Raw genomic sequence first — 22499 nt, forward strand, 5'->3', positions numbered from 1 at the left:
GTCAAGAGGGGCCGTTCGGGCAGCGGTATCTGCCCGAGGTCTTCTGCCGTGAAGACAGATGCAAAGAACTCATTTAATTTCTCTGCCATCTCTCCTTTTATCTCCCCTGTCCCTCCCTCACCATCCAGAGGGCCAACCACTTCTCTGGCGGGTTTCCTGCTTCTAACATATTTGAAGAAGCTTTTATTACTCCCCTTAATGCTGCTGGCCATGCGTTCCTCATAGTCTCGCTTGGCCTCCCATATCACCTTCTTACATTTCTTTTGCCACAGTTTATGTTCCTTTTTATTCTCCTCATTAGGGGAGTATACATTTCTTCATCTGAACTGATGAAGTATACATTTCTTCATCTGTACATAGCTTGGCAAAATTAGTACAGGTATGAGGAACTCAATGCTTACAGAAACATACTATGCTACAAAATTTCCCAACCTTTGTCCCTGGCCGTACCACTTTGTATGCTCTACTTATTGGAAGTACCACCAGAAGTAACTGGTGATATCATTGCCAGTTACTTCCAGGGTGGGAGGCTAGATGCGACACGACAAACACCAGTAAGGGTCAGGGTGGACAGGAGGGCTTTTTTGAACATGCGAAAAACATGCTTTGGAGCTCTGCCTGCCAAGCCAAGCCCCCTCTTGCTGTTTGTTGCGTTGTGTCTCTGGTCTTGCTACCAGGCGGCAGGTGTCTGGGGGTTCTGTGCGTACTACCAGACACCACCTCAAGTACCACTGGTGGTACCCATACCGCTGGGTATGCTCACTGCTCTAAACCACACATTGTGAAACTTTCTACATACATTAGGTAATTGTGCAATGTAAATCTTTGCACATTTTCTCAAAAGTAAATTCCACTGCCCTCAAGACTGAAGAAGGTTCACATATGGCAGCAGCTTTATTCTCTTGGTTAAAACATTTCATACAAAGATTGGCTGGATCTATTTGTATTTCTGCCCAGGGCAGCAAAACGTATGTGTGTAGTATACATACAAGCTCTAACATTCTCCAAGTTTTACAAAAACATGTAGCCTGATTTCTACAGCAAGCTGCTTAATCTTTCTTAGAGAAAAATTCCCCACCCCACCCATTGGTCACTCAGTAGGTTTAATATTGCTTTGATAGCTACATTAGTGCTGTGAAATACAGTACTCGTTATTTTTAGAAAATGTTTCAGCACAACTTGACAGATCTCTTATAGAAAACAGGTCAATTCAATTCCAGCTCCTTTGTATTCATAAAGAACCCTTTTACAGGCATACATTTGCAGTTCAGATCTCGTTTTAGTTCTCATTCCCTAAATAGACATTCTGATGTAAACATCTAGTGCAGTGATTTTCAACCACTGTGCTATGGCACACTGGTGTGCTGCAAATGGTCTGCAGGTATATTGTGGGAGTTTGGGGGAGAGTCACTTATTAGTAGGGCCTTTGAGGAATATGAGCCCCCCACCAGAAGCATGGTACACCTTGTCAATTGTCAAAAAATAGATAGTGTGCCTTGACAATTTTAGCACCTCAGTGTGCCATGAGATGAAAAAGTTTGAAAGTTGCAGATCTAGTGTGTCTTATGACAGTCTTTGCTTTGGGAGTGCATTTATGTTTTATACTTCAGACACCCAAGAAAAAGTTGACTCAAGCAGACCACAATGATAAGGTAGTGGATGAGAAGTATTTATATTGTTGGGTTGGGCAGGTGATGATTAGGGAAGACCATAGTCAAAAACCATTTCCTCCAATACTGGGCTTTTGTTATACTTTTGCAGTAGTTTAAGACACTCGGGAGGATGTTCTAATCTATACTGTAGGATTTAATGAATTCAAATAATGTATACAATTACAATGAAAAAAGTCTCCATGTTCTCTGCTCTTCAGAACAGAAGCAACTTTGGTTACAAGAGAGATCTTAATTGTTTGCTCCTTTTAATTGACAAGCTGAACTAATGCATAGATTCTGACAAGTACAACAACTGCGGTTCTGTAGAAATGTTTTCAAAGGCAAAAACGTTATTGAAAAGTCTGTCCTCTGCACACATCCTTTGAAGCTCTCTCATGTTGTATGTTTCCACTTCAAAAGAAGAAGAACATAGAAAAATAATTCTAACTCCTTTGTGTGTCCAAGCTTTGCAAATTCAGCTTGGGTTTTGTTAAAGGTGCATGCTGTTTTCCCTAATTGTTTCTGAAGAAAGACTACTTTTAAAAATAAACTGAGTGAGTGAAACAGAGTGAAATATGACCTCTGGGATATCCTTTAAAATAAAATCCTCCTAAATACTACTATGAATGATCAACACCTTCAACTGTTAGAAAGGTGAAAATAATTCCATTTCCTGACAAACCTAGCAGACTTAAAAGCTTTCATTGCCCTCCTAAATTCAGATAAGGAATAATCCTGCTGGAATGGCAAAAATACAGAGTCTTGACAGCGATCACAAGGAAGTAAGAAATACTCTGGGAAAAATTGGTTTCAGGGATAAAGCTTTGGTTCCTCTGTATGCAATGTTAACCCTTGAGATTTACAGCAAGAAAACTGATCCAAAGGGATAAGCAGAATCATTAGGTTCTGATAAGTCTTGAGAAGGACAGAATTGATCTAATTTGTTCCACCAAAATGCTGGGGTGAACTGAGGCACCCAGGCCACTTGTTTCCAATAGTTGCAATGCCGCCCACCCACCATATTGAACAGATCAAGAAGAATCCGAGCATGACCTAGAAATTGTTTCTGAAGATACTTTATGTTTCTCCTTGTAAACAAGCAATCTGGTTTACAGATCAGGCAGCAATAGGATTGAATTGCTCCATCAATACGGTGGAGGCCTCCAATTGTTGGACGTAGCTGACGCAGTGTAGCCAATTGAGAGAGATAGCTGACTCAGACCATACTACATGACACTCTCATGTCCCTCTAGAACTAATCTGAAGCCAACCAGAAAGAGTAGATATCAAATTTGCTTTGTAAATGCTTCTGCCCTACTAGAAACCTGAGATTCAAACTTTGATGTATGTTGAGGCAGACCACCACCCGCCTGCTGGATAAGACATGCTCTCAAACCTTAGCAGTAAATCTCCAGTCTTGCAATAATCCATCTCTCTGTTTCAGTCCTCTAATCATTGGCATGTAGAGAGTTCTTTGATTACCTCTCCATGGGGCACTACACCAAGGAAGAACACTTCCTTTTGTTCGTGTATTAGAGGGACCTAAACGACCTCATTGCCTAAGAAATTTGACTGCTTGGCTTTGTTTACTCAATTTCTAGGAAAATTCACAGGTGGTGCCTCGTTATCTATGGGGGGGGGGGTTCGGTTCCCTGAAGCCCACCAGGATGTGCTCCGGTCACCTCTTGAGGGTGATCTGAGGGCCGGTCAGGTCACATATGATCCCTTAGAACAGGGGTACCCAAACCCCAGCCCGGGGGCCACTTGTGGCCCTCGGGGACTCCTAATCTGGCCCTTAGGGAGAGCCATTGAGCCAAATTCATGGATACAAAATCTGTGGATAAGTAGGCTCATTATGTATAGCATTATTTATTGAATTATATCACATTCTACTTCCAAATAACTCTGGTGGCATTCTTTTGTTTTCCTTTTAACAACCCTATGGGAATGTAGGGTGAGAGATAGTGACTGACTCAAGATCAAACAGCTGAGTTTTTCTTAGAACTTGATTCCTCCAGACCCCAATGACATATGAATCACAACACCACACAGGCTTAGCAGCCTGTTCTCTTATCTAAACCCTTCTGTCTTCACAGCAGAAGACCTCAGGCAGATACCACTGCCCAAACGGCCCCTCCTGACCGAGGAGTTAAGTCAGACAGAGGTTAAAAGAGAAGATGTTTCAGACCTCATTGATAAATTAAAGATCAATAAGTCACCGGGCCCTGATGGCATCCACCCAAGAGTTATTAAGGAATTGAAGAATGAAGTTGCTGATCTCTTGACTAAGGTATGCAACTTGTCCCTCAAAACAGCCACGGTGCCAGAAGACTGGAGGATAGCAAATGTCACGCCTATCTTTAAAAAGGGAAAGAGGGGGAACCCGGGAAACTATAGGCCGGTCAGCCTAACATCTATACCGGGTAAGATGGTGGAATGCCTCATCAAAGATAGGATCTCAAAACACATAGATGAACAGGCCTTGCTGAGGGAGAATCAGCATGGCTTCTGTAAGGGTAAGTCTTGCCTCACGAACCTTATAGAATTCTTTGAAAAGGTGAACAGGCATGTGGATGCGGGAGAACCTGTGGACATTATATATCTGGACTTTCAGAAGGTGTTCGACACGGTCCCTCACCAAAGGCTACTGAAAAAACTCCACAGTCAGGGAATTAGAGGACAGGTCCTCTCATGTTTTGAGAACTGGTTGAAGGCCAGGAAGCAGAGAGTAGGTGTCAATGGGCAATTTTCACAATGGAGAGAAGTGAAAAGCGGTGTGCCCCAAGGATCTGTCCTGGGACCGGTGCTTTTCAACCTCTTCATAAATGACCTGGAGACAGGGTTGAGCAGTGAGGTTGCAAAGTTTGCAGAAGACACCAAACTTTTCCGAGTGATGAAGACCAGAAGTGATTGTGAGGAGCTCCAGAAGGATCTCTCCAGACTGGCAGAATGGGCAGCAAAATGGCAGATGCGCTTCAATGTCAGTAAGTGTAAGGTCATGCACATTGGGGCAAAAAATCAAAACTTTAGATATAGGCTGATGGGTTCTTAGCTGTCTGTGACAGATCAGGAGAGAGATCTTGGGGTGGTGGTAGACAGGTCGATGAAACTGTCGACCCAATGTGCAGCGGCAGTGAAGAAGGCCAATTCTATGCTTGAGATCATTAGGAAGGGTATTGAGAACAAAACGGCTAATATTATAATGCTGTTATACAAATCTATGGTAAGGCCACACCTGGAGTATTGTGCCCAGTTCTGGTCGCCGCATCTCAAAAAAGACATAGTGGAAATGGAAAAGGTGCAAAAGAGAGCGACTAAGATGATTACGGGGCTGGGGCACCTTCCTTATGAGGAAAGGCTACAGCGTTTGGGCCTCTTCAGCCTAGAAAAGAGACGCCTGAGGGGGGACATGATTGAGACATACAAAATTATGCAGGGGGTGGCCAGAGCGGATAGGGAGATGCTCTTTTACACTCTCACGTAACACCAGAACCAGGGGACATCCACTAAAATTGAGTGTTGGGAGAGTTAGAACAGACAAAAGAAAATATTTTTTTCCTCAGCGTGTGGTTGGTCTGTGGAACTCCTTGCCACGGGATGTGATGATGGCATCTAGCCTGGATGCCTTTAAAAGGGGATTGGACAAGTTTCTGGAGGAAAAATCCATTACGGGGTACAAGCCATGATGTGTATGCGCAACCTCCTGATTTTAGAAATGGGTTATGTCAGAATGCCAGATGCAAGGGAGGGCACCAGGATGAGGTCTCTTGTTATCTGGTGTGCTCCCTGGGGCATTTGGTGGGCCACTGTGAGATACAAGAAGCTGGACTAGATGGGCCTGTGGCCTGATCCAGTGGGGCTGTTCTTATGTTCTCTTGCCTGAAACTTCTCTATTTCTGCAGGGAATACTGCTCACAAACTACTGAGAATTATATCAATGACACTGACATATTAAATTATTGTACTAACAGAAAATACAATACAAAGTTCAAATATGGGCACACACATTATTTCAGAAGTAAATGGCAAAACACAGTAGTGGTTTATTTAAAATTAAACTTGAATAGTACTCACTCCAGATGTACAACACCGCATCTGCAAAGTTTCCAACCATCTAGCGTGACACACTTTTAAAGCCTTTGATGCATCACAAGACTGCCAAGACCCTTTTATTTACATAATTAAAGCAAGTATACCCAACATAATTAAATCAGAGACAGTTTTAACAATCTAAATCATATTTAAGCTTCCAGTTATATAATCCACACATGGCCAGTGATAGAAAGCAAAATGTACATCCTAAACTGCAACACAGAAGTTACTAATAATTGAAAAATATGTAACAGATGGAACAGTCTGTAGTGGCATATTAGCATGGAAAGACAATAGATATGATAGCTTTTGAATGCTTTTTATTTTTTATTTTTTTGCATCTCTTGCTCAGGAACAAGGTTTGTGAAACTCTAGTTAAGAGGAAAACTTGAACTTATTTACTATAGTTGCAAAATCAATCAGTTAATCAGTAAGGGTGTGGAAGAGGTTTTAGGACTGGAGATTTGGCTTCAGAATATTTGCAATTCCTCTGCAATGTTCTTTGCTAAAGTGAGGTTTAACCAGTATCTATCCAATTACAAATGACCTAGATTCAATATTCTTGAACGGGGTGTCCAAACATTTTGGCAGGAGGGTCACATCATCTCTCTGACACTGTGTTGGGGGCCGGGAAAAGAAATGAATTGATTTACATTTAAAATTTGAATAAATTTACATAAATGAATTTATTAGAGATGGAACTTATATGAATGAATGAAGGTCATGCAGTAGCTCAAGGCCTATAAAAGACCTTGCACAAAGCAAGGCCAGCCTTTCCTTCACTGCTACTGCTGCATCACAGATGTGAAACAGCAAGTAGTGGAGGGAGTCCTCATCACACAGCTCAGGAGAGAGGTAGAACAGTCATCCTCATGCTGAGAGCAGTTGCATCAGGCCAGCAAGGGCTCCAGCAAGTCTCAGGAGGGCCAGAGGCTCATTGGAGACTGGGGGCTCCCTGAGGGCCGGATTGGGAGCCCCCAAGGGCCGCAGGTGGCCCCCGGGGCCGGGGTTGGCGCACCCCTGTTCTTGAACATCAAAACAAGTTAAAATGTCAACAAATCACACCTTCAACTTCTCTCATGATATATCAATTCAAACCACATTTACGGCTTACAAACAGGAGAGGTGTGTGCCTCCACACTGCCTGAATTCGCTGTCTATTGCTGCCTCAGCTTGCATAAGCACTTCCATTCCCTCTGCTTATGAAGTTTGGTGCCTCCTTGGTCGGGGGCTCTTCCACTAGAAATGAACTCAGCATCCCCAACTTGTGCTCATTAGAAACAGAAGGGTGGAAGGGGGAGGCGGCACACAGTGATCTTTGTAAGTGCAGGAAAAGCGGGAGAAGCCTCCATATTTGCCTACTGTATAATGATTGTGTTATGCCCCAGTGTTGTCAAGCTATCTTTGGGTTTGTGAACTGGTAAGCTTGTAGTGTAAAGGTTACAAGGAAAATCTGTAAGCAGCATATCAATGACAAATGGGAAAGAATAACTAATCAGGCAAAATGAACAATTCTAAAAAACAATACTACAACAAAGTTGAGAAGTCATTTCTTGATTCTGATCTCTGTCTGTGCTCAGAGGACATAAACCAAAGAAGAGGTGATGATTGAGACAATGTGGGAAAGTATAGTGGGTATAAAAAGTTAAGATACAATTGACTGGTCTTCTCTGTTACAAGGCACAGATTCAAACAGAGTTCAGGATCCAGTTATCAGAATGGCCAGCTGGGAATCTGCAGGCTTATTAAAGTTGTTGAGGGAGTGGGAATGTATTCTTATTGCTAAAGATTTTGATTAACTGTTATATTGTTAGGCTATTCTTACAATAAAGACTCAATGTGCAGTTACTCCCAATCACCTGGGCCTAGACAGTAAGGAGAACAGGCTGGGGATCTTCCAGAATTACAGGGGATTTATTTCTCTTGCTCTTTAGGAAAACCTGTACCACGTGACTCTCCTGACCACAGGTTTAAGCTCAGAACTGAGAACCAAAGGAAGAAGCAAAGAAGTGTCATTGGTATAGCATCTCCTGCTTCAGCAGTGCAAAAATTATTCTGTTTGGGGCATTTTTACACAAATGAAATAATAAAACGCTGTATCAGCAATTTAATTTTACTTTATTACGTCTTTTTCTTTTGTACTGTTGATAATAATGTTTTTAAATTACAAATAGGTACTCTCAGAATGACTGCCCCACTATCTTAATAAAATTATATGTTCAATGTAAAAATTGCCCAGGCAATAAAAATGCTAATTAAAACAACAGCACTTTCTATTACAGAATTATCATGCAGAAAATGAGATACAAGGCAGTTATGTTACTAATAAGAAATTGTTAATTACTACTATGGCCCAGAATCTGATCATCAAGATCATAAAAAATGAAAGTAGGATGCTGTGAAAAGCTATCATTTAAAACTAGAGTAATGGGGTGAATAAATTAAAAGGCATTAATCCTGAACACTATCTCATGTGCATTTGTCCCAGTGCACTGGGCTTAGCGCCAGAATATTTTAAGTATTCCTAAAACAAACATATTCCTGATATAAAGAAAAGCATATGTAATTTCAAATAAAAATGTTAGTGGACTAATGGAAAGCAAAAATATTACATTGTATATCATTTTTTCCTCTGACGCCAATCCAGAGCACTTTATGTACATAAATGGACTAGCTAAAAATGTCTGCAAAAATGATATTATTCATACTCTTAAGATACAATAAAAACCAGTGGTCAAAGGAAAAAAAATGGAAAGATTATTCTCGTACAACAATCCAGACTCACAAAGAATGCAATGGGTGCATAATCATACTGTAATAACATGAGTGGTGTTTACAAGTTGTAACCTAAAAAAAAAAAAAAGGACATATGCCCACTGTCTTCTTTTTATAAGTCATGCAGTTGTTAATCAATTTCAAGTTTTCCAAATATTGCAGCATCCCTATATGTACATACAGTACACACACTCTCAGTGGCACATTTTGAAGTCAATGGCAACATTTTCCAAAACCAAAAATATAGGTTTGAAAATCAATCTTCAAACTTAAAATATATTGTTTTACATTCTAAAATTTGTAATTTAGAAATTAAAATTCCCCAAATCAGTGTGCATACAAAAAGGTATACATTAAATCAGGGTGCTCCAAATTGCAGCCCGCAGACTGACTCCAGCACCCTTGCTAAACCCTCCCAAGCAGACACAGCTTGGCCGCACAATCATTGGGGGGAGATCAGGGGTGGCAATAGCAGGCTCCCCAGCGGAACTGTAAGCACCGGTCACGCAAGGAGGCTATTTCAGTGCCGTTTGGAGACCGCTGCTTTAAATACTCAAATTTAAAGCTTGTTTTGCAGTTGCTTGCAAAACCTTGAAGGGTGCAAGAGTCAGCAGCAGGGATGATAACTGCACGATGAAGGGACACATCTGGAGAAATGGATGGTTATAAGAGATTTTCTCATAGAATAATACTTGTAAAAACCTCATTGAAAAATGGGGTATATGTTCAGCTTCTTTATGTAAACCACCTTGAGTCTATGAGAAAAGCAGTATGTAAATACTGTAATAAATAAATAAGTTATGAATGGAAAGAAAATTCACCTTTTATCCAATACAAATTTTTAGAAGTCTAGAAAAATTTATTTTCTGCAAAGATTTTTAGGCTTTATGGTTTTGAGTTCACTTTCTTTCATCTCTGAATTGATTTAATTTTAGTGAAATACTATCAGCATGCTAGATAATTTTATTGTATGATTTTATGGTTGCAAACTTCCTTGTGGACTGTTCTCAGTGGAAAAACAGCATATTCATTTAAATATAAAGAACTACTTGTGCTATTTCTGGTCTGGGGAGAAAAACAAAGATATGTTTATACAACAGTTTTTCCTCCTATATGACAGACATCCTGAAATCTGTTTGGCGTAAGGATTCACGTGGTCTTGTTAAAGTTAGTTTTGTTATACAATTAGCTGCCTCTGTACCTGGCCAGCAAGTACTTATCACTAGAAGTGTTTGAAAATGGTGTTATTTACTTTACTCAGCTCACTGTGTTCAGTAGGTCTTAGGGTGTAAACCTATCTTAGCAAAACTAAACACCTCTAATTAGACCATTCCCTTTCAATGTGAAGAGCCACTATTCCACATTTAGATGCATGTGTTATGATAGTGGACTACAAACTATCCATTAAATTTCTTTTTAGTGCAAACCCAAGGGAACAGTAGAAACACCTAACTTTCTTGGAGACTTAAGTTACAAGAATTAGTAACTACTTAATAAGTTACTACTTATTTTGATGAGAGCAGGTTACTGGGATTTTCTGTCCGGATTGGGGCTATTTGTTTATGGGTTGATAAATGATAAATGGGGAAGAATGTTAATTTAACTTTACCCCCAGCCCCCCAAAAGTGAGGTTCAACTTTCTACCCCAGAGCACTTTTTTGGTGAAAACTCTAAAGTCTGTGTTTCTAGCACTTTGACTGTTGAGGATATTGTCAGTATCCTCCTGATGAATGATATTCTCAATAGAACATGAAGTACAGTCATGGGTCGCTTAATGACGTTCCAACCGGCGACAGCCTTTATATGTGATGGCCGCCGCTGGTCAAGCAAGTGTGAAGCTCTTATTCTCTTCCCAGTCAGCACATTATCAGCTTTTCACAGGTAACAATTCCTTCTTAAAAAATGACAAGGCTGCAGTTAATTGCATAAGCTAACGTGGCATAAGACTGCAGAATAGGTCGGACGCATTTTCAGAAGTAATTTCACCATAATTAGAGCAGTCACATTTATTGAACAGACCTGAACAATCACCAGAAGTACAGAGCAGAAGTTTGTATGATTGTTCGTGTGCTTCTCTACCTTCTCTCAAGTGTTTTGAAAAGAAAAAAAGAAACTAGAAAGATAGTTCTATAGTTTATAAAAAGAATTTACAAGCAGAAGCTCAGCAACCATATTGCTAAGCACATATTTAACAGTTGTGTTCTCACACCTTTTTTAAGAAAGACAATATTGCGAAGCAAGCAACAAATAATGCATTCATTAAATCCAATGCTGGAATCTAACAATCACAGTTCACAGCATTTAATGCAAACACACCACATTCATATAGATGCATTCACAAATACATAGCTCATGTAAAATGCATAGTGAGCATGCCCTAAGGGGTGTACCTACTTTTTATGGGGCTGATATGTGGTTGCAGAGTGTTGAGAGGATTTTCTTTGCCAAGTCCTTCCTTTCTGGAAAGAAGTGGAGTTATCTTCTACCCCTTAACTGTATTCTCTTAAGATCAATCCATGCAATGACCTTTTTACGCGGGACTGGTCTTGAAAGAAGTTTGGAAGGGGCAACCATATGAAAACATTCTTGCCAGAGAGACTAGCAGGACCTCAGGACTAGCAGATCTGCAAAAAGTCACATTGACTTCTGGATGCAATTCAAGATTCTAGCTCCTGCCTACAAAAAGCTATAATTTCTGAAGTAATTTGCTCTAACAGCACACTGTTATCTCTTAACAGCACACTGAACTATTCTTCAATTTTCTATAGGCATTCAGAAAAACAGCTTGCTTCTGATATATGACCCTTAATAACCATTGCAATTTGTTACAAAATCCTGAACATACACCCACTCTCCCTCAACACAATCTTCCTAATGTATTTTTCCCTTCCTCCAAGTTCATTTTTCTCCTAAAGTAACCATTTCTCCTAGACCAAAGGTTTTTGCTCCTCCTTCCTCCAAAATGCTTTCAACTTTTGACACTGGTTGCCAGGTGAGGTTGGTCACATCCTTCAGAGGGCCAAGCCAGTCCAATCGTTACTCCCAGGAGCGGGTGACAGCAGTGGCTCAAGTTGGTTGACAGACTCAGACTATCACCATCTTCACCAAGCATCTTCAGAGGGTGCCTGTGTCAAAGATTTGCACAACAGCTGCTCCTTCTGCTTTCCTATTTCCCACCGGTTAATAAATGGAGAAGAGATGAGCAGCCATCCCTCTTCTTCCCATCCTCTATAACAGTGGTTCCCAATCTCTAGGAGCCTGCAGACCACTGAGGCAAAAATTGGTATAGCTACGGACCACAATGCGGCTGTAGGTGGTCTGGTCTCTGCCCTCTCTAGTGGTCCGTCTCCCAAGCGCTCCCCCATGGACTATCAGAGAGAAAGGAGAATGAACCTCCCACAGCCATAGCCGACACTTCCTCCCTCTTTACTGGTCCATGGGAGATTGCTTGCTTGGTGAGAAATGATTATAGGTGATTTTTTTTCCCTGCAACCTCACGGACAACTTCTCAGGATCTCGCAGACCACAGATTGGGAACCAGTGCTCTATAATGACAGGGGGTAGAATTGCCTACTCATCAGTGGGGTGGAATGGAAGGGCCTAATGCCTCATTAACCCAAGGCAGGACTCTGCACTAGCTGCCCACAAACTGATATCACAGCTGCTGTTGCTACAGTAGTCAGCACTTACAAGTATCCACAAGACTAGAAGAATGGGTAATGTGACATGGCTGTAAGAGGAATAATCAACAGCCATGCTGCTCACCTGCTAAGCTGGCAACTAAAGAATACATGCTGATAAAGTATTGTCCTATTTCACAGATATAAACAGAACTGAGAGATAATTGTTGTACCTGTTAGTGTACCAGAGTAATTTCTGTAGTAAATACACATACTGGCTAATTCTGCTTTAGGGTCAAATCACATGTGACTCATGAAATTCTATAATCAGGGTCTACTATGACTTGTGTTTAGCAAATCTGAAGGCAATGAGACTGTTTTAAACTTTTATTCCTATGCTGTTGCTGCTGCCCCCACCCGCACCAACTGCTATAAACTTCATGGGGGGAAAAACAGCTTCCTTCCCAGCTACCAGCAAGTTTGGAGGGGGAGGCAGAAGCAAGATTTGCAAACAACATGGGAGAAAATAGGTACATCTCCCAAAGCCCCATTTCCCTAATCTGCAAAGCAGGCTCCCCTGGGGCTGCTAATTAGCAAAATAAAAATCACAGGAGAGTCTAATCAAGGATCTCCCACATCATGTCTGATTTGGACCTTAAACATAAAGCCCCTGGAGAGCTCCTATCAGGTTATTTATAAAACATCAGGTATTACATCAAACCCTAACAGACTTAATAAAGAGCATGCAAAATCATTAAATGAACTGCAATGTATTATTGAACCTCTACTTCTAAACTGCTTTAAGATAAAGAGTTCTCCTCATTATTTAAGATTAATCACTGGCTGTTAGTCAGAATTCCTCTCCATGAGTATTAATGCATTTCACTGAAGAATGCACCACTGACAGTTTCAATATAAGTGTCACTACTTACCCCTCTTATCCTTTCTGCTTGCACTTGTGGATTTATACGGAGAACAAGGACAACGTCCTTCACACTTCATTGAAATCTGCTTTCCTGAGACGCAGGCTTGATATTCTAATTTGCACTGAGAGAGAAAGAGAGAGAATATAATCTCTTTTAAATGTAAACATCTTTAGTAATGTACATTCTAGTCCACTGAGTATTTAGAAGCTGTTCATAATTTCCTGTTGCAACTCAGTACACAAAAGAACCCAGGAAGACCAGGAATCTGCTTCCATGTTACTGCTAAGTTACATGCCGTTAACTAAAGAAGTGGCAACTTCTTACAGAGGCAATGGCTCCTGAAAGCCTCATGTAAGCCAATTCCTTGTCAAGAAATGGTTGTTGCCACAGTGGTACACTGTGTTCAAAGGTAAAGCTCTGGTGTCGTTCTTATGTCATTCTCTGTAAGGGAGCTCGGACAGGCAGCCACTCCATTCGCTCAGTAAATACTGCCACTTCGGAAGGATGGAGACAGGATAAAATTCCTAGCCACCATGCACACGTATCCTTGTTCTATCATGAGTTAACTGCTCTTAAACCAAAGGGAGTCCTTCAGACAGGAGGGTAAGATTAAACCTCTAATGAGTCCCAGTGGGACTGTAGGGCCATAGCAGTAAAAGGGAAAGTGGCAGGCTCATCTGGTGGGATGCTGCTGCCTCCAGTCACGAAAAAGGAAGTGAGGATGTCTCTGCTTCCTTTTTACAGTTCCTGGCCTCTGTAATGTCTTTTGAAAAGGAAATGTGGGAGTAGTGGCTGCTCAGATGTAAAGCATAGGTATGGCTCCATCACCAGAGCAGTCACTAGTGGGTACAAACTTGGGGAGGAAAACTGTAAGAGAGAGAAAGTTTGGGAGGTCCTCAGTTGCAGTGCACCTGGGGAGAAGTGAAGACATGGGAGGGGGATGCACTGCACTTGGGGAAGTCAAAGACAGCCCAGTCTCAGGTGCATGAAAGCCTTGAGCCTGGAAGGGTAGCATCATCGGGCTGTCGCATGTATAGCCTAAAGGTGGTCCTGGTACTAACTTCACCTTTCGTGATCTGAACATATATATGTGGCTCATGCGATCTGAAAAGTGCAGTGCTAGTCTGACTATTCTCATACCTTGTTGTCTCCCTCCTTGAAGACTTAAAAGCCTAGTCACTCTGAGTGGACTGGTCATACAGCTGTGGGGTTCGGCATTTGACTAATCCAATTGTTGATATATATATTTAAATGTGTGTGTGTGTGTGTGTGTGTGTGTGTGTGTGTTTAAGTTTTTTTTTTTAATAAGAACAAAACAAAACAAAAAACTACAGTACTTTGGCTCTCTCAGGGCCCAGTCCTATCCAACTTTCCAATACCTATGCAGCAGTGCCAACAGGGTATGCGCTGCATCCTGTGGTGGTGGGGCAGTCATAGAGGTCTCCTTAAGGTAAAGGAATGTTTGTTTCCTTATCTCAGGGTTGCATTGCGGCTGCATCAGTGCTGGAAAATTGGAAAAGATTGGGCCCTCAGTCTTTCTAATTGAAATGTCGCATGGAGTATGCAGTAGTCTTTCATTGTGTTCTACATCAAGCAGCACTTTCAATTCTTTCAACATTTACCGTCTTTTTAGACACCAGACTGAACCCTCAAGAGCTTTACAGAGCAGACAGCCGCATCACAGGGAGGGGAAGCCTGGTTCCAGTAATTAGCAAGATGGAATCATGAGCAGTCCCATGCAGTTGCCATTTACAACAGTTTATTCCTGCCTGGAGATACCAAGTGGTCTGTAGGAGAGATGGTTTTATATTATTTGTTCTTTCTGCTGGAACTGAATTGAGCTCCTGCAGACTGTTTCATTAAAAAAAAATGCATGGGGAGGAGGACTGCACTCCAGTTGAATAGTTTATTGGGGAAATTTTTTTTTCCTTCAGAAAGAGGCAGGATGGGATTTTCTGTTTGCTTAAAAAAAACAGCTGCACATATGCTTTTATAAACATTGTGAAGTCCACAATTTCTGCAGAGAGACAAGTGGACCAGAACTTGGTGGATATCAGCATGGCAAAATGTTAGTGGAATGTAACTAGAGAATCTGCTTGTCCCTGATAGTAAGAGGTGAACTTCCTTGGGTCAATTTAGAATAGATTCAGCTACAAGTTTCCTCAGAAAGCTCTCAAAGGTTCACTTTTTTCTGAATCATTCTCTTTACACATTATAATATTAATTACATCTTTCATAATGTTATGTTTTATACAGCTTCTCAATTTTTAGGGAGGGGTCCTCCCCGGACACCAATCACATTTCAGAATGAATAGGTACTATGAAGACTCAAGGGAACTGTGCAATGCCTGAAGCAATGGTCAACAGAAAAAAGCTCAAAAAAGCTTCCATTTCTTGTGCAACCCCCAAGTTTCTCTAATCAAGCACCGAAAGGGACCCCTCATCTGAATGAACTGCAGTTCATTCAGTTTTTTTTTTTTTAAAAAAGCACTCTGTAAGCCTTCCTCCCAGTCTCTTTTTGGGTCCCTTTAGGGGCTTTTGCAGAGCTATGATAGTCCACACTTAGACAAACAGTAGTACAAGTGCGCACTGCTTCACAATCGTTCACTTAACGATGGACTGCATATATGTGGTCAAAGCACAATAAAGATGCTCTTAATGAAGCAATAGCGTCCCCCATAGCCTACAGCAGTGTCTGTTTACACAACACAAAGGCTCTTAACACAAAGAAGAGGCAATCAATCTCCAGTAGCCTGTGCAGCCATCTAGTGTCTCACAGGGAGTGCCTACACAACAAAGGCAATAGATTGGGCTGAATGTTCACTTAATGACCTAATCACATAACATCGAATAACATATCCCCATCATCAAGTGGTGCACACCTGTATATTAAAATCAGAGAAATACTTTCCAGTTTTTGATTCTTGCTCAGTTGTTCATTTAAATGTTCAATGAGAAAGAACCTACTTTTTGTAAAACAAAATTCTGAACATGTAGAGTCTGAATGCTGCATTATAGGAGTACAAGCAAAAGCTTTTCTATATTCCAAGTCAGAAATGAACTTCTCAGGAAAATCACGCTCAGAAGCTTGACCAATCTGTATCCTAAAGCAGGTAATCATGGATTACGTTCCAAGAAGCTACAAAGGTGCATCTGAGGGCTTGGACATGCCCTGTGAAATCTCCTTTCTTCCTTTTGAAAGAACTTCAAAAGGACTTCTTCCTTTTGAGAGGAAAATTCCGAAAAGCAAAACTTTTTGCAGCAGCGAAGGAGGTTTGCCATGCCGTATGTCAGGTAAGTTCAAATAAAACAAGTTCAAATCTTCTTGTGCGTGCAGAATCTGTTATGTAGTTCTTTGGATATAACAATGTAAACTTCTCTATTTGTAAGTGATTTAACAAAGAGATAGGCAATGACACAAAGCTGTGGGGGAAGGGACGAGAAAGCCAACATCCTGGACAACAGAATCATAATATCTCGCAAGGCTTGATAAGATGAGGTTCAAGAGAGACAAATATAAAGTCCTGAATGTAGGTAGCAAACAGAATTCAGAGACACAAGTACAGGATGGAGACGACCAGACAGCATTCTATGTGAAAAGGATCTAGGCTTCTTGGTGGGTTACAAGCTGAATGTGAGCTAGCAGGAGATGTGGTGGTGAAAAAGGCAAATGCAATGCTAGGATGCATTAACAGAAGCATGACGTCCAGATCCAAAGTAATAGGTTCCACTATTAGGTCCTAGTCAAACCTCACTGGATACTGTGTCCAGTTCTGGACACCAGATTCTAAGGAGGACAGTGATAAACTGACAATGGTTCAGAGGAGTGTATGCTTAGCCTGGAAAAGATAAGTCTAAGGGGAAATATGATAGTATTTTAAAAGTTTCCGAAGGGCTGTCACACATATGATTGCAAAACTCATGTGGTTTAGGTAGGTGAGTTTTGAGTCCATGCAGGAGTCCTTTAGTATGCAAGTTCTGAGTTCTCATGTTCACCACTTTAAAGGGCAGCTGTTCATTCCTTGCTTGTGATGAGTAAGAAAGAGCTGCTTATTCCCATGTGAACTGGTCAGCCCTATGCATACTAGCACAGAAAACAAACAGCATGTGAATTCTGCTATCACTGGGAAGAGTAGGATATTTACTGTCCTCAGAAAGGCAAATTCTCAGAGGGAAGTGAGAATTTGCACACATTTCCATTCATTTAAAAAGTTTAAATTTTCAGTTGTGTTGCATGGCCACAAGATGGTACAAGAAAAGGAAGAATCAAAGAAAAATTAAACAGTGACAAAAACATGCAGGTTAAAAAATATGGATTTCTTGAACACAAGGAAATGAAGGTCATTTTTCCATTTTTTCTGCCCTTCAATATAAATTACAACTAATAAAGCTTGTTACAATCACAAAATGTACTCATAAGGTTTCTGATAAGGACTCTTCTCACTTCCTCTTATAAAGGTAAAAAAAAAAACAAACCTGAATGAATCATTTGTTTAAAAATGTATTCTGCTGCTGTAAAGAATGCATTACAATTTGACTTTTTGATGCAATATCATTTCTTAAACAACACCCACTGATTGCATTGCTAATTCATCAAGTTCAATTTATCCAATTATCCAAGGTTGAAATATTTATAAAGTTATAAGTGAACTAAAATATCACATAAAGGGCATGCTCATTAGTATTTAATTGTAGGGAAAATGCAAAACAACATACATAATCAGGCATGGAACTTGCTGCTTCAAAAAAAAACATGCAAATTTTTTTATTTGGGTTAAAAATTAGAGCAAATTTGCATGTGTATGTCTTTGGAGTTCTTCCTTTTCTTTTCACTGCAACTGTTACCTCTGGGGTGTTTCTACAAAAAATAAATGCAATTAACCCCTTCATAAATAAACTGAGGAGACAAAATGCAAACAGAAAGTAGTCCAAAAGTGCATGCATGAATTGGCAGTTAGTTAAAGAAATATGCAATTAACATGAGAAAACTATAGGTAGATTCCACCATGGGGGTATTTTCAATGATCTTTGCATTTAAAAAGTTCTATCAAAATTAATGGGGACACTTCACAAGACCTATAGCAGTAGTAAACAGACTCTTTGTATGCCCTCCATCTAGTGATGTGCAACCATTATATTTCTATTTTAAAATACTGTTCTATAATTAGGTAGTAACAAGTTTGTTTCATCTGCTATGGATGAGGGAAGACAATGTTCTTTTCTACTCTAGGCAGATAACTCAGTTAACAATTTTTCTTCTATCATTTATTCTATCATTCTATCATTTATTAGCCTCAGATAATAAGATTCAAAGGCTGCAATCCTAACCACACTTTCCTGAGAGTAAGCCCCATTGAACAAAATAGGACACTTCTGAGTAGACCTGGTTAAGATTGTGCCCAAAATATCTGAATATTAAAGAGAAAGCAAAAGTGAAAAAATCATCCCCATACTTAGTGTATAGATTTCAAGTCAACAGAACAAATGAAGCCATATTGTTCTCTAGGAATGAGATATTCAGTTCTACAAGCCTTAATTCTTATTTTAGCTTATTGCAGAACTAAAAGTCACACAAATTTTAGTCAAGCATTTTGAAGTTTGGAGGAAACTTATGGGCGAAAGCAGGTTTTCATGCCTCAAATTCCCAAGCAAACTGAAACCCACATTTTTTTTTTCCAATATGAGGCCCTGCATTACATCAGACTGGTCAATGGATTTCAGCATATATACCTGAGAACAATCCTAACTGCTCCCAAGCTGATGTCTACAATTTTTTCCTCAGAATTGGAATTTATTCCTTTCCATTGCACATGAGAATCCAACCTTTTTATAAAAAAAAAAAAAAAAATTTTGGCCCAAGACAGAATCCATGCCCAGGGATAGACTCACAAACTTTTCTTGCTGAAATAAATACATTTTAGTGCATCTTAACAGTGCATCTTAACCATTGTACCAGATGACCATTCAGATATTTCACTGGTTTTTGTTTTCAGTGTTTTGAAATTAAACACTTTGGTTTAATTTTGGTTTAATACAGAACTTGGTAAGTATACTGCAGGTGAGTATACTGTTAACTGTTTTGTCAACAAAACCTGCCATCCTTCGTACCAAAAACAACTGGCCCCTTGTTCTCAATGATTATATACTAATATGAGAGGTATTATTTAAAATCCTGCACCAAGTTTTCCTCAAAGAAAGTCTTTGAATTTCTTATATTTACTCAAAGGAGTTATTATATATACCCACACAGTGTATAATCTGAGTGAGTTAGATGAGACTGAGAATATAATGACTTCGGTATCCTCGGGGGATCTGTTCCCGGATCCCCCATGGATACAGAAACCTGTGGGTAAGCAAATCGGTGGGTCAGTTCTTTATTACGTCTGGATGTGACCCGAGATGTTTTCTGGTCACATCTGGAGGTGTTCTGAGGCCTTTATTATGATCCATTTTAAGTATTTGTGTCCATCTGTGTAATTCTGAAACGATTTATGATTCCATCTGGCACTGCTAGTTCTGCAAATATTTCATTTACCTTAAAAAAAATTACCTATTTTAAAAAAAATTGTTTATGGTAATAACATTTCCATATTTATTGTTCCTTTTTATATTCTGTTTCTCAACCACATTGCTACTTCTACTATACTAGTAAGAAATTGAGCTCTGGGATGCTCCAATCCCAGAGGAGGACTACACTGCTCACAATCGAGTGCTTATACTTGGGCAGAATTAAAGGTCCCGAAAGAGGTGCTCATACTTGCTCAAATTATAAACTTTGGGAATTAATAAGTTATGTGAACATTGTGTGATTAGTGATTCTGCCATCAAGAGCTCCCTTTGTGAACATAAAGGCATGCGCTGCTCTGTGAGGGCCTTTCCACAAACAGAATAATCCTTCTGTTCACAGAGGGAGCACCCAACAGAACCACAAGTCAGAAAGTTAGCCATTGCAAATAGCAAATCTGTGCTTTGCACAAAACCTCCTCAATGCACTTCTTCCATAATGATTATGTTTAAGTAATATCCTAGTACACAAAAGCGTATAATCCCAGTGTTTCATTTTTAAGACTATTTAAATATAAAGTTGAAGATCTCTTCCCTTTTGTTTTCTTATTCTAAACATAATATAATTTGCATGTGTAGAAATTCTAAGAAAGCTGTAGACTCTATTAAAAAAACTGGAATAATACAGCACATATCAATCCTAGAAATTCCTGTACAGGTGCAGAAACACCTTTAAATGTTAGGGTTGATAAGTGTCTAATTTTTGGTATATCAAGGGCATGACGTGCCAGAGACTGAACATGCTAGGTACACATTACCCAAAGTACAGTATTTTGCAGGATAATGATAATGTGGAATTCTAAAAACTACTCCTCAGCAAATAAACAATTTCTGAAAGCTCTTAAATCTAAATCAAATTGCTGTTACTAAGGAAGAAGCAGGTTTGAAAGCAATTTCAGTAGCGTTTCAGTTATATACCCTTAAAGCACTAACGGATCTCGTGAAGTATATTGAACATTTTTCTAGCAAACACATCATAATGATGCATGCATGGCTAAACTGGACCACTTCTGTTGGTGGTTTTCAAGAAGGTGGTTAAACAGGTTAGTTACTGATTTAAGTATCCAAAGACGCAGCATTTTCCATGTGTTGCACACAAATATGACACTTGTGTGCAGTGTATAAGAGCACAATGATTAGAAAAGAATGTTTCCATTTGCTTACTATAACAGTAAATTCTAGAAAGCCACAAATATTTATTTTCATTTATATTTCACATTTTCATACCACCCTTCCTCCAAGAAGCTCAGGGCAGTGTGCAATGGCTTCTTCCCTCCTTTAGTTGTCACAACAACCCATGAGGTAGGTGAAGTTAAGAGATGGTGACTGGTCCAAGCAGTGTTGGGAAAGCCCAGTGTGGCTTGAGTCAAGTTGCTGATCCCCATAACTCAACTCGAAAAAGAGTCATAATGGGGACACCTTCCAAAACTCTGAGTCACCCTTTAGTGACTCTAATTGACTTGAGTCAAGTCCCCCCCCCTTTAAAAAGTGGAAAAAAAAATGAGACTGCTTTCAGCGAATGTGTGTCGGAGCTCTCTTTGAACACTCCCCTGCTGTCCCCACCCATCTGTAAAGAGGGCAGGAAGGGTAGGAGGGATGGCGAGGGAGCTGGGAGAGAAGTGGCAAAAGGGAGGAGGGTCACGAGCAGCAGCTGCAAGGCTTATCAGGGCGACCCGATCCTTGCAGCTCTACTCTGAAGTAGTCCCTCTGCAGCCGCTCATTCAATGAGGGTCCATCTCCCAAAGGAGCCATGCCTGCAAAGCGTGGTTGCTCCCCTGCCTCCTCTCTCTCCCTGGGCCAAGTCACCCCCTTTAAAAAACCAGCCATGGGAAAAACAGGGCTGCTAAATCACACTGCCAATCTTGTTTTTGCCACCTTACCAGTAATTCTATGAGTGCTCTGACTGAGTTATTGAAAAGATTAGTTATAATTTTTAAACAACCCTTTACAAATGGCCTCCAGAAGACTGTGAAAATCCCACACTTTTTGTATGCTAAAGTCTTCTTGCAGTTCAGTTAGCCCTGGCTTACTCACAAGAGTTGAGGTCTTGGCTGTCCCCTAATTGCAACTGTCTCCCTGTTCATGCCCTCTTCCAAGTGCAGACAAAGGGTTACCATCCATTGGCTTTTCTCCCCCCCTTTAGCCCCACCTTCATCCTGCAAAACATAATGGAAGTTCTGAGCAAGATCCCGCTTTAGGCTTGATAATTAAATCTGCTTCTGCAGCTCTCACTTCCCCAATGGCGCATGGAGAGGGGGGGAAGTTGGGTTTGCAAAGAAGCGCTGGGGAGAAAGAAGTCTAGTAGAAAAACCTGGAGTGAATTTAATGGAGAAGGTAGTGTTAATCCAGAAATTGAGAACAGTGAGTGGTTCCAATGTACAAATCAATCCCCCGAGTAGGAACGAATAAACAAAACAGAGAACTGCCCCCCCCCCATTGAAAAGCAGAGGGAAGCTGAAAAATGGACATTTTTTTCAAGAGTACTGGAAAGAAGTAGGGGAAAAACCAGATCTAGATGACCTGAAAGGGTGCCTATGTTTTCCTATTAAGTACAATATTTTTATTTTTCACATTTTTATACAGTCCTTCCTCTATGAAGCTTAGGGTGGTGTACATAGTTGCTACCTCCCTACTGTTCTCACAACAACCCTGAAAGATAGTGATTGGTCCACAGGAAGTTTCATGGCTGGGTGGGGATTTGAACCCGGATCTTCCATGTCTAAGTCCAATTCGCAAACCAATATTCACCATTCTGGCTCGATATGGCAATATGCAAGAAACTAAAGTGTGACTTTTGAAAAGACGACACCGAACAGTATGTGAACCTGACTATCTTGTTGTATAAGTCATACTACTTAGTTCTGTATATA

The 22499-nt window shown here is 40.4% G+C and overlaps 1 protein-coding gene across 5 annotated transcripts in view; it reads right to left on the reverse strand.

Moving 5' to 3' along the window:
- SPOCK3 (SPARC (osteonectin), cwcv and kazal like domains proteoglycan 3) overlaps positions 1–22499 on the reverse strand; it is a 186337-nt gene that overhangs the window by 31465 nt on the left and 132373 nt on the right. For all 5 annotated transcript variants that reach the window (XM_066632198.1, XM_066632197.1, XM_066632196.1 and 2 more), the window contains one exon: positions 13072–13186. In XM_066632198.1, the coding sequence (XP_066488295.1) occupies positions 13072–13186 (115 nt within the window). The remainder of the gene's footprint in view (positions 1–13071; positions 13187–22499) is intronic.

Source organism: Tiliqua scincoides, chromosome 6, assembly GCF_035046505.1.
Source record: "Tiliqua scincoides isolate rTilSci1 chromosome 6, rTilSci1.hap2, whole genome shotgun sequence".
Lineage (NCBI taxonomy): Eukaryota > Metazoa > Chordata > Lepidosauria > Squamata > Scincidae > Tiliqua > Tiliqua scincoides.